The 13647-nt window shown below is 36.2% G+C and overlaps 1 protein-coding gene across 3 annotated transcripts in view; it reads right to left on the bottom strand.

The window, feature by feature from the left end:
* The window catches only part of CNTNAP4 (contactin associated protein family member 4), a 281020-nt gene that overhangs the window by 48086 nt on the left and 219287 nt on the right, over positions 1 to 13647 (bottom strand). For all 3 annotated transcript variants that reach the window (XM_055366612.2, XM_004058016.5, XM_019012821.4), the window contains one exon: positions 10499 to 10626. In XM_055366612.2, the coding sequence (XP_055222587.2) occupies positions 10499 to 10626 (128 nt within the window). The remainder of the gene's footprint in view (positions 1 to 10498; positions 10627 to 13647) is intronic.

The raw sequence follows: 13647 nt of genomic DNA, 5'->3' as shown, positions 1-13647 counted from the left end.
ATAAATTTCATGAGCCATCTTGGCTTAAATTTGCTGTTTTCCTTCTCAATTTAAATGAATAAAGTTTTATAAATTCATTTCTCAATCTCTTTTTAAAATTATTTTGTCTAAAGTGGTGATTCTCCACCTAGGGCAATTCTTTACCCAGGGGACATTTAGCAATGTTTGGAGACATTTTTGGTTGTCACATTTGGAGGAAGGATGCTACTGGCATCTCTTGGGTAGGAACCAGGGATACTGCTTAGCTCCAATAATGCACAGGATGGTCCTCAACCACCATGAGGAATTATCCAGCCCCCATGTCAAGAGTGGTGAGACTGGGAAGCCCTGCACTAGAGATATCTACCAACATGTGGAAAGATATTCAATTGATATTAATCATTATTTCTGAGTTATATGATTCTTGGTGTCTTTTTTACTTGCTTTTTTGGTATTTCTATACAGCTTTAAAAAGTTATGATTTTGGCCAGGCATGGTGGCTCACGCCTGTAATCCCAGAACTTTGGGAGGCCGAGGCAGGTGGATCACAAGGTCAGGAGATCGAGACCATCCTGGCTAACATGGTGAAACCACGTCTCTACTAAAATCAGAAAAATTAGCCAGGCGTGGTGGTGGTTGCCTGTAGTCCCAGCTACTCGGGAGGCTGAGGCAGGAGAATGGCGTGAACCCAGAAGGCGGAGCTTGCAGTGAGCCGAGATCGTGCCACTGCACTCCAGCCTGGGCGACAGAGTGAGACTCCATCTCAAAAAAAAAAAAAAAAGTTATGATTTTGTATCAAGTCAGTCATTAATATTTAAGACAATTAACTAAAGGTATGCATATGTATAAAATTCCCCCAAAAGGATACCATGGTCCTGACAACTATCAGGGTTCCCAGTTCCAAAGTGAAAACCTTTTGAAAGTACTAAAAACAATTTTTGTTCCCTCACATTTATCAAGTTTCTTGCATATAAATTATTGGTTGGTAATAAATGTTTTTCCAAGTGAACAAAAAAACAAAGCAAAATAGACCATAAAATAATCTATTTTCCAAGAAGTGGCAATCATTTCAGTTTAATAAAGGCACTGTATTGAGTGAAAAGTTAAAAAAAAAATATTAACTAAAATCATATTCTTATTTGAAAGTACTTTCACTATTACAACTTCAGGCATATTGATGAGAAATGGCTTAGATGGAAGCAGACATTCTTCTACTATGTGATTTTTTATATCAGAGTCAATAATTCAATAGAGTCTAGACTCCTTTCAGTAAAAGTATATATGTACTTATTTAATTGCTTATAGAAGCAAAAATGTATTCATGTCTCTTACTAATAATTCATAAGCTGTAGGTTTCTTTACATGCATATATTAAATCATTCTCTTTATTTCATGAACGGTTATTCATTGATTATCTTTTGTGCAACAGGTAATACATTAGTTATCAGGAACACAAGAATAAATGAGGAATGTACCCTGCTCTTGAGGGGCTCAAAAATAATTAAAACCCAGTATGAGAAAGACATCTTTGTAATATGCTAAACATGTTTTGAGAACGCAGAATGACTATGTCATCTAGAAATCATGGTGGAAGAGTTTTAATCTGAGTGTGAAAGGGTTTGGTAAAAGAGTTAGGGAGATTTTGCAGATAAGGGAGAGTGAGTGACAAGGACGCGGAGCCAGATGCCATCGTGGTCCAGGAGCTCCCTTTGTGTTGCAAGATTCACTGAAGTAGCACAAAGTCTCTGGAGACGTCTTCTTGCTGTGTGTCAAGAAAGTAGGTTTAACCCTGTGTATGAATGCCTGGGCTTCTACTCTGAAACTCTGTTTCTGGTTCTGAACATACTGCAACTACAGTTAGAACACTTGGGCAGGCCCTATGTCAGCACCATTGGTCCACTTCATACCCAAACTTTCACCTAGAGCTGTGAGTCTTAAACTACCTATATAGAAAAATGTGCTTTTTTTCACTCTTTTTATTTCAGCCATATAAAACGAGATTCCGTCATTTGCAACAATATGGATGGAACTGGAGGTCATTATGTTAAGTGAAATAAGCCAGGTACAGAAAGACAAACATTGCAAGTTTTAATTTATTTGTGAGGTCTAAAAATCAAAACAATTTAACTCATGGAGACAAAGAGTAGAAGGATGATTACCAGAGGCTGGGAAGGAGAATGGGAGGCCAGTAGGAGGTGGGGATGGTTAATGGGTACAGAAAAATAGTTAGAAAGAATAAGACCTTGTATTTGATGACAAAACATGGTGACAACAGTCAATAATAATGTAATTGTACATTTTAAAATAACAAAAACAGTATAATTAGATTATTTGTAACACAAAGGATAAATGCTTAAAGGGGTGAATACCCAATTTTCCATGATGTGATTATTACACGTTGCATGCCTGTGACAAAATGTCTCATGTATCCCATAAATATATACATCTATTATGTACCCACGAAAATTTTACATTTTTAAAATTAAAAATTAAAAATGTAAATTGCTAGAAAAATGAATGGGAAAAGCAAAGGTATACAAAATACTATCTCCAGTCCATCTTTTATTACTATTATGTCCAACAGACATAAATTACTCTGTCCAAATGGCAGAAGTCATTCTGAAATACTCTATATTTTTGTACTAGCCTCCTCACAGAATGGTAGCAAAGAATGTGCAGACCAGTACAAGCCTGTGAACCGCACTGGCTGGGGGCAGCACTACATGGAGTGCTCCATGGACCGGCAGCAGCATGTGGAAGCCTGTTAGCAATTCTCATACCCAGGCAGGTGGGGTGGCTCATGCCTGTAGTCCTAGCACTATGGGAGGCCGAGGTGGGCAGATCATTTGAGGTCTGGGGTTCGAGACCAGCCTGGCCAACATGATGAAACCCTGTATCTACTAAAAACACAAAAATTAACTGGTCCTGGTGGCACATGCCTGTAATCCCAGCTACTTGGGAGGCTGAGGCAGGAGAATCACTTGAACCCAGGAGGCGGAGTTTGCAATGAGCCAACTGCACTCCAGCCGGGGCAACAGAGGGCAATTCTGTCAAAAAAAAAAAAAAAAAAAAAAGGAACGGAAGAGAAGCGGAAGGGGAGGGAAGAAGGGAAGGGAAGGGAGGAAGGAAGGGAGGAAAGAAGGAAAGAAGGAAATGAGGAAGGGAGGAAGGGAGGGAGGGAGATAAAGAAAGATTCTCCTACCCACACCCCCTGAATCACAGTCTCTGGGATAAGGAGCGGAAATCTGTGCTACAACAAGCTCTCCAAGTAATTTTTACACATGCTAAAGTGGAGGAACTGTTGGTCTAAAAGACTCTGGATGGTTCCTCAAAAATAAATACGTTCCCACTGCTCTTGGCAGGCTGATTACGTAGGAAATATATAGGTGACTCCTCCTACTAATGACTTTTCTGCTAACTGGTAAACCCAGATGTTTTCCCTTGATTCTTTCCTTTGACTCTTTTTCTAAAGTTTCTAAAGTCAATATAAGTTAGAAACATATTCAGCACGATTCCAGAAATGTGCTGGAGAATTGGAGAATATCCATGTTACTGAAATCTTTACTGTTCCCTGAATTTACTTCTAGTGGTCGGTTGTTTCTCTGTTTGTTTTGATGACCCAATTTTGTTTTGTAAGAGACAAGGTCTCACTCTGTTGCTCAGGCTGTAGTGCAGTGGTGCAATCATAGCTCACTGCAGCCTCGAGCTCCCAGTCTCAAGCAATCCTCCCACCTTGACCTCCTATAGCCCTGGGATTATAGGTTTGAGCCACTGCACTCAGCCTCCAATTCTTAAAATTAAGCAACTATAGCTATGCAAACGTTATTAACGTTTTTGTTTTGTTTTTCAGTCAGATGTGTTGAATAAGACATCATTTATTATTTATTAAAATATATTAATAAATTATGGTAATTTATATAGAGTACAATTCAGCCTGTTTTTGTGTGTAGCTCTAGAAGTTGAAAAGGACCTGAAACCATAAAAACACCACCACCCTCAAGATATGGAACATTTTTTTCAACTGACAAAGTTTTCTTGTACCCCTGTGTAAAATTCCTCTCACCTCAAAGTTCTTGCAGCAGAGATCCTTTTTCTGTTCCTATGGTTTTGACTTTTCCAGAATATCTTAGAAATTGAATCATTCAAAGCATGTAGGCTTTTTAGTCTGGCTTCTTTCACTTAGAGTAATGCAGTTGAGATTCATCTATGTTGTTGCACGTTATCAACAGTCTATTTTTTAATTGTTTAGTAGTATTCCACTGTGTATTGTGGGTACACCACAGTAAAATAGAACGTGTATCCTTTCACTAGTTGATAAACATTTGAGTCGTTTTCATTTTTAGGGGACTATAGAATAAAGCCAATAATAATAACAAAAAACTGACTATATGCATATAGATTTTCCTCTTTTCTTGGATAAAATCCTAAGATGGGGATTGGTGGGTCATATGGTAAATGTGGGTTTAACATTATAAGAAACCAAATTCTTTTCCAAAGCACTGTGTACCATTTTGCCTCTGTAGTGCAATGTACCAGAGTTCTAGTTGCTCTAAATCCTTACTAGCACTTGTTATATTTTGGGGTTTTTTTGTTATTATTATTTGTTAAATGTTAACAGTTACATATTGGTATCACATTGTAGTACTAGTTTGCATTCTCCTAATAACTAATGATGCTAAGGATCTTTAATGTGCTCATTTAAATCCATATTTTTTCTGTGACGTGTATGTGCAAATCTTTTGCCCATTTGTAAATTGATTTTTCCAATATTATTGTACCACAAGAGAGTTACTTTTATATTCTGGGTATTAGCCTCTATAAAACATGTATTTTGCAAATATTTTCACCCAGTCTGTAGCTTTTCTTTTCAATTTCTCAACAGTGTCATTTTAAAAGCAGACGCTTTTTAGTGAAACCCAATTTATTATTATTTTTATTCTATGAATTATACTTTCAGTGTTGTATCTAAGAAATCTATGCCCAACCCAAGGCCACTAAGATTTTCCCTTGTATTTTCTTAGAGCAGTGTTATAGTTTGTGGTTTTAGATTTAAGTTTATGATTAATCTTGAGTTAATTTTTGTATCTGCTTTGAAGTATGAATTGACACTCTTTTTTTTTTCATTCTGCTTTTCTTTTTCAATTGGATTCGAATTGTTCCAGATCTGTTTCTTGAAAAATTCTATCCTTTTATCATTGAGTTCCCCTGGTAGCTTTGTAAAAAGTCAAGCAACCATGTATACATGGGTCTATTTTTGGGCTCTCTATTCTATTCCATTCATGTATTTGTCTATTGTAATGTCAATATCACAGTTCCTTGAATATCTGTTAGTTTTATAGTAAGTCTTATAATCTGGTAGTGTATCTCAAACTTTGTTTATATTTTTCAAAACATTTTTGCTATTCTACTTTCTTTGCATTTCAATATACATTTAAAGATAAGCTTTCCAATTTCTACTCCCCCCCCAAAAAAGAGATTGCTGGATTTTAATTGGGATTGTTTTCAGTATATATATAAATTTGGGAAAAAATCACATCTTATCAAATCTTTTAATTCATAAATTTTAAAATATAATTTTCTTAATTTTTTCTTAATAATTTGTTATATTTACACCAAACTATTTTATGTTGTTGGTGCTAGTATAAAAATGGTACTTTTAAAATATCATTTATAATTTTTTATCATTAGCATATAGAAATATAATTTACTTTTGGAAACCATCATTCTCAGCAAACTATCGCAAAGACAAAAAACCAAACATCACATGTTCTCACTCATAGGTGGGAATTAAACAATCAGAACACTTGGACACAGGAAGGGGGACATCACACACCAGGGCCTATTGTGGGGTGGAGGGAGGGGGGAGGGATAGCATTAGGAGATATACCTAATGTAAATGACGAGTTAATGGGTGCAGCACACCAACATGGCACATGTATACATATGTAACAAACCTGCACATTGTGCACATGTACCCTAGAACTTAAAGTATAATAATAAAAAATATATATAATTCACTTTTGAATATTGACCTTGAATCCTGTGACTTTGCTAAACTCACTTTTTAAAAATATAATTTGAGATTTTCTACCTAGAAAGTCATGTTACCTGTAAATAGACATTTTATTTCATTCATTCTGACTTAAGGTTGGTGCAAAAGTAATTGCAGTTTTTGCCACTTCTTTTAATGGCAACCTGATTTGCCATTAAAATCAGGTTGATTAACTTTTGCCGCAACTTAATAAATGCCTTGAATTCCTCTCCTTGACTTATTACATGTGCTAGGACCATGAGTAATAGATTGAATAGGAGTAGTGAGAGCAGACATTCTTCTTGCCTTTATCCTGAACTTAAAGGGAAAGCAGTTATATCCTTGACTATTCAAAGTATGACATTAGCTATCAGATTTTCACAGATGTCCTTTATGCCATGGAGGAAGTTCTCTTATTTCCTAGTTTGCTAGTTGATTTCTGATATCAACAATAATAGCAGCAGTAAATGAAATTGAAAACAGAACGAAAAGAAAGCTTTGAAAAAAGACAACATAAATAAATTAGGGTAACCTCATAACCGGTACTAGTAGGTCCAACAGTCATGTTTTATTTGTCCTGCTTTCCCACAACTTCACCTTCTTTCCTAGAAAAACATGGCTGATCTACATTTTTCAATATCTCTCGTTTGTGTGAGAAAATGAAAATATTACTTTTTTCATTCTCACTTTTTTACTTTTCTGTTAAAAAAAAAAAGTGTTAATCTCCTGTCTCAATGAATGACACTAATGGCTTTATTGAAATCAGAAAGCTGGAGATCATCCCCAAGGCTTTAACTCTCAATCTTACATCTAAATCATATCGAATTTACCTCGTAGTTGATCCCCCTTTTAAAGCTCCATGCCAATCATTGCCTAGTTCAAGCTCTCATCTTTTCCTTGTCTTACATCAGAGGAGGTCACTTTACTGATCTTTAGATTTATAACTGATCGTCAGGCTTTCAATTGAATCATGAGAATTAAGTTATTTCTCAGTCTTAAATTATTCAATGTGTAGTCCTGATGCCTTCAAAGTAATGTCCATGCAGCTTTTCTCTGCTTATAAGGCCTACCGTGCATGATCCTCTATCTGTTAGTCCTATATCTGTCCAGTGAGCCTCACTTGGAAATGAAAAAAAAAAAAGTACCTATGGCGTTGTAACTTAAGTGGTACAGATTTCCCATATGGAAAAAAGGAGTATTCGCTGTTCTGAAGCCACTGCTCATCTAACTGAGAAAATAAAGAACGCTTCATGCAGAAAATAGTCCTTAGTCCTTAGTCCTTCATGCAGAAAATAACCTCACGTGAAGATGAACCTCAATGCTAAAAATAGATACAGGAGGCAAGAAGACCAATCACTTGATTACTGTTTAATTAATAAGTCAGAGATTAATTAGCGGGTCTCTAAATACTTGAAACTATTTGTAAATTCTTAGTGCTAATGTAGTAGCTCCCCTCTGTATTCCCATGGTCACAGTAGTTCAAAGCTCTAGTTTCTCAGCCTCAGTACTACTGACATTTGGGGCCAGATAATTCTTCTCTGTGGAGAGCCGTCTCATGCATTGTAGGATGTTTAGCAGCAACCCTGACCTCTCCCACTACATGCCAGTAGCATCCCGCTCCCCAACAATGTGATAACCAACAATGTCTCCAAACACTGCCAAATGTCCACTGCAGGGCAAGATTGCCTTGGATGGAGAATCACTGCTCTAAGTGGAATGATGTTGTGTGCTTAAAATGATGACAGGAAGTCTGGGAGAAAGAAAGTCTAAGGGAGAGAGTTGGTAGGGACTTCCCTTAAAACATACAAATACGCAGGGGTTTTGGCTAATGAAATAAGGAAGGCAGAGGAAGCCAGTCTGGGTCCCTGCAGGGTTAAGATCAGAGCAAGCAGTGAAAGGTACACGTGATGTATAAAGCAACTTCTCTGCAGCCATGAAAAATCGTTACACTCTCCTGGATGCATCCGAAGTTTACAACCTCATCTCTTTGCACATAATTTTTCTTCCCATGAAATATCCTATGTCATCTTCATGGGATTGTGTAAGGCTCACTGGTAGAACAGGAAGTAGAGGTGATACATATCAGAGATGGTGAGTATAATGGTAAACAGTATTTACAATGTGTATATAATTTTTAAAGGCCAGTATCATCTTTACTTTTTAACTAAGCAACTTCTGCTCTGTGTCTCCATAAATCCACTGAATTATCAGATTCCCTCTTATTCTGTTGTGCCCCTAGCATAAAATTTTATTTTAAGGTGTGGTGTTACTGTAAACAAATATTTCATCTATTTCCATTTTAAGTTCTGGAAATACTAAAAGCATACATATTTAATGCACTAGTCTCTAACCTAACTCTTTTCAGAGAGGTTAACAACCTATAAATGAATACATATGCTCATTTCATTCCCTGATCAAAGAAAATATATATATATATAAAACATATATATGTATATATGGAACATAAATATAGTGGAACTATATTTGAACTTTAAAATTCTGGTTTAAAATGTTAATACATTGCATATGCAAAACAGCATGTACCACTGGTTTAAAGTAAATGCACACAGACACACACACACACACACACACACACACAAACTGGAAAAAAAAAAAAAGAGATTTACAGTTGAAATATATTTGGGGTTAAAATGACATGATTCCATTGACATTCTAATTTCATCCCAGGCCTAACAGTAGGAAATTCACATGAATTATTAATAACTGTGTTTAGCACTGAGGCTTTCTTATGTGGGTAACAGCAATTAGAAATTCAGGAATGCTGGAATGTACTCATGAACTAATCAAGTTGAGATGCCCAGTGGTTTCTTTCTCTTAGAACCTTAACGAGGTTTGCCATCATAGCTTTGTACTTCATAGGAGTACTTATTTGTTGACTGACTGAAAGAGTATTTCAGACCGTACTTAAAAATGTTCACAATACAGCCCCCGCCCGGCCAGCCGCCCCGTCCAGGAGGGAGGTGGGGGGCAGCCCCCACCCGGCCACCGCCCCGTCTGGGAGGTGGGGGGCACCTCTGCCCGGCCGCCCCGTCTGGGAAGTGAGGAGGCCCTCTGCCCCACCGCCACTCCGTCAGGGAGGTGTACCCAACAGCTCATTGAGAACGGGCCATGATGACGATGGCGGTTTTGTGGAATAGAAAAGGGGGAAATGTGGGGAAAAGAAAGAGAGATCAGATTGTTACTGTGTCTGTGTAGAAAGAAGTAGACATAGGAAACTCCATTTTGTTTTGTACTAGGAAAAATTCTCCTGCCTTGGGATGCTGTTAATCTATGACCTTATCCCCAACCCCGTGCTCTCTGAAACATGTGCTGTGTCCACTAAGGGTTAAATGGATTAAGGGCGGTGCAAGATGTGCTTTGTTAAACAGATGCTTGAAGGCAGCATACTCCTTAAGAGTCATCACCACTCCCTAATCTCAAGTACCCAGGGACACAAACACTGCGGAAGGCGGCAGGGCCCTCTGCCTAGGAAAACCAGAGACCTTTGTTCACATGTTTATCTGCTGACCTTCCCTCCACTATTGTCCTATGACCCTGCCAAATCCCCCTCTCCGAGAAACACCCAAGAATGATCAATAAATACTAAAAAAATTTAAAAAAATAAAAAAATAAAAAAGAACTTGGAGTTTTAGCTGGAAAATTAGCTCTATAGAAATAAACAGCGTTGTAATAAATTAGTAGGAAGTCTGGCTGAATTACCAAATCTAATAGCCATATTGAGGGCAGTGATAGGCCTTTTCCATTCTTAACTGGTCAGTGTCATATTGAGGTCTACAGTCTCAATTAAACAGGGGTATAGTGGCTAGAGAACATTCAGAGGTGAGTGACCGGAGGTATGAATGGACTCTAATCATGTCACGTGAAGAATGGTTGAAGGAAATAAATGTGTCTACTCTGAAGACTATTCCAAGGGTCATGATAGTAGCCTTCAGATAGTTAAAGAGTTTTTTTAATTAAAAAAATTGTGCAGGAGGCTGAGGCAGGAGAATGGCGTGAATCCGGGAGGCGGAGCTTGCAGTGAGCCAACATCGCGCCACTGCACTCCAGCCTGAGCAACAGAGCGAGACTCTGTCTCAAAAAAAAAAAAAAAAAAAAAAATTGTGGTAAAAGATACATAAAATTTGAAATTTTAACCATTTAAGTATACTTACAGTTCAATTACATTATGTCCATTCACACTGTTGTGTAACCATCACTAAAACTCATCTTTTCATCTCCCAAATCTCTGTACTCATTAAAGTGTAACTTCCCATTCTTTCCCGTCCCCACTCCCTGGAAACCACCATTCTACTTTCTGTCTATGAATTTGACTACTAAAGGCACCTCATATATGTGGAATCAAAAAAAAAATGTTCACAATAGAAGTCTGATTAGTTATTATATGATAGAAACATGATGCTTAAGTGATGGTACTTTAAGTCATGGTTCTTTTCTCAAATACGGTTTCAACACATTGTAACCACTTACTGTCTCCCCGGCAGAGCAGAGGCCCCAGTTTATAAGCTGCTTCTGAATGCAGTCGGCCTGTGTCTGTAATCACGATCTTAGTTACTGGAAGATGTTCTTTATAAGCAAGCAATCCAGTGTCATTGGTCCTAAAAAACAATAGCAACAACAAAATTTTTAAGAACTTTTAATACTCCTTATTGCATTGCAAAACCAAGATGTTCTGAACTAAATTTGCACCTACAAAAGAGTAAGGATCCAGTCACTCATTGGAGCACATAAAAACAGAATGACAGTTGATTTATTTATTATTATTATTTTGAGACAGGGTCTCACTCTGTCTCCCAGGCTGGAGTGCAGTAGCACAATTTTGGCTCAATGCAACCTCCTCTTTCTGGGTTAAATCCATTCTTGTGCCTCAGCCTCCCAAGTAGCTGAGGTTACAGATGTGTACCACCACACCCAGCTAACTTTTGTATTTTTTGGTAGAGTCAGGGTTTTGCCATATTGGCCAGGCTGGTCTTGAACTCCTGGCCTCAAGTGATCCACCTGCCTCAGCCTCCCAAAGTGCGGGGATTACAGGTGTGAGCCACTGGGCCTGGCCAAAACATAATGACATTTAAATGTCTCTTGTAGAAAATATGTAACAGAGAATATAAAATATAGCATATGTTAAAAATAGAACACAATTGGAGATTTTTTAATTCAATGGACAATTTTCTATCTTTTTACTGGAATTGGTTAATACATTAACATTTAGTGTAATGATTGATACTGTAGTTTGAGGTCTATCATTTTGCTATTTCTTTTGTTTCCCCCATATGATTTCTTTTTTATTTTTTGAAATGTTGTAGCATTTTATTTTATTTTATTATACTTTAAGTTCTAGGATACATGTGCAGAACATGCAGGTTTGTTACTCAGGTATACACGGGCCATGGTAGTTTGCTGCACCCATCAACCCATCATCTGCATTAGGTATTTTTCCTAATGCTATCCCTCCCCTATCCCCCCACTCCCCAACAGGCCCCAGTGTGTGATGCTCCCCACCGTGTCCATATGTTCTCATTGTTCAACTCCCCCTTATGAGTGAGAACATGCGGTGTTTGGTTTTCTGTTCCTGTGTTATTTTGCTGAGAATGATGGTTTCCAGATTCATCCGTGTCTCCACAAAGGACATGAACTTATCCTTTTTTATGGCTGCCCCCCATATGATTTCTTGTACTTTCGTTTTCCTTTGCTGCCTCCTCTTGGTTTATTCCATATTTTTTGTATTTCATTTTATTTTCTTTATTCACATTTTAGCTATATTTATTGTATTTCAATGTTTGCTTTACAGATTACAAAGTAAATTCTTAATTTATCACAGTCTATTTAGACATTATGTTTTTTAACAATGTGAAATGTCAGAAGCTTGCTAAGACATAATTCATTTAACGCTGCTCCCCTCCACACACATATTCTTTCATCTATTGTTGTAATATATTGTAAATCCATATGTTATAAACTTTATAATAAAAATAAACAGTGAATTTAATTTTTTAATTAAGAAAATAATTTAAACACTGGCTTTTATATTTACCAACATATTTGCAATTTCCAGTGCTTTTCACTTCTTCCTGAAGATCTGAGTTTTCATCCATTATTTCTCTTTAGCCTGAAGAATTTCTATTAGAATTTGTTATTTCAGATGCTCTTTTCTATTCTAAAATTTACATTTGGTTCCATATTATAGTTCTCACTTACCTGCTTAAAATACCCTTTGTTTACACATTGTGATTATTTTTACCTTTAAGTCTTCAAATATTTTTATAATAGTTGCTGTAAAGTTTCTTTCTGCCAATTCAAACATCAGTACCCCAAGGTTGGTTTGTAATAACTGCTCTTAATTTCTTGATTTTAGATGAAAATGTACTCTTTTTTGAATATTCAGTAAATGTTATAACATGCTGGATATCATGGATACATTGTAAAGATTCCAGAATCTTTTGTTATTCTTTAAAGATTTCATTTTTGTTTTCATAGGCAGTTAAATCACAGCCTTATCACAATAAATTGCCATTGCTTGGTGTGATAGTTCATTAGGTGGAGCCTGTGTGAATTTTGCTTAATTTTCAATCCTATCTCTATATCTGGAATATTGTCTTTGCTGTAAACACATGGGCAGTTTCTGCCAACATTTGGTTACTTTCTGCTTATTTCAAGTAGTTGTTTTTATAACATTTTTTTCCTGGATTTACAACAATTATCTGAGAAGGGTTAGCTCTATGCAAGTTACTTCACCATTAGCGGAATTTAATATGAGAAGTTTTATAATCTTATTTTTAAAAGTCATTTTTAATTAGCAATATGTTATGGAGGCATTGGAGAGTTATTAATGATTAGGTAATTTTTATTGTTGTTAAGCATTACTACTAGCATTTTATTAACATTTTAAAATACAGTATTACTGTGTAGGTATTTTTTTGTGAAGGTAGTGATAAGAAAAGGGTGCCTTCCAAAGGGAGTAGAAATTTGAAAAATGAGAGTTTAAGTAAGAGAGACAATATTCTTCATACCAAACATGTAACACTTTTTAGTATGACATGCAATTCTAAAAGAAATACACGCACACACACACACACAACATAATCTTGATGTTTATGATATAACATAATCTTGATGTATGATATAACATAATCTTGATGTATGACATAACATAATCTTGATGTTTCCCAACTAATTGAAATATTAGTTTCCCAACTAAATGATGTTTAGTTGATGTGATGGGATTTAGTTGATGTTTCCTAACTAAATGAAATATTATCTAATTCAAATTATGACCTACATTAACAGATTTATCACTGTAATCAGTATGCATTGTGTAACAAAATCACTCATATTACATCCAGATTGACTACGAATATTTGTTAAAAATAAGTCTTCTGTACAGGTCTAGTTGCTTAGCATGTAACATATACGTTATGCTGAAATGTAAATATAAACATTTAAAATATTTTCACTTTACAAATAATAAATAAGAGCAGTGTACATGCCAACTCTTGTCTCAAATACTATCAATGTCTTTTTTAAACTTTTCAGACAAAGAACACAAGCATAAGATTCTTCTCTGCTTAGAGGAATATTTTAATTCGATTTCAAAATTCCTAAAATGTTACAGATCTATTTTT

This window comes from Gorilla gorilla, chromosome 18 (assembly GCF_029281585.2).
Source record: "Gorilla gorilla gorilla isolate KB3781 chromosome 18, NHGRI_mGorGor1-v2.1_pri, whole genome shotgun sequence".
Classification (NCBI taxonomy): Eukaryota; Metazoa; Chordata; class Mammalia; order Primates; family Hominidae; genus Gorilla; species Gorilla gorilla.
The sequence above is the reverse complement of the archived record's forward strand: the minus strand, read 5'-3'. Positions and strand labels throughout refer to the sequence as shown.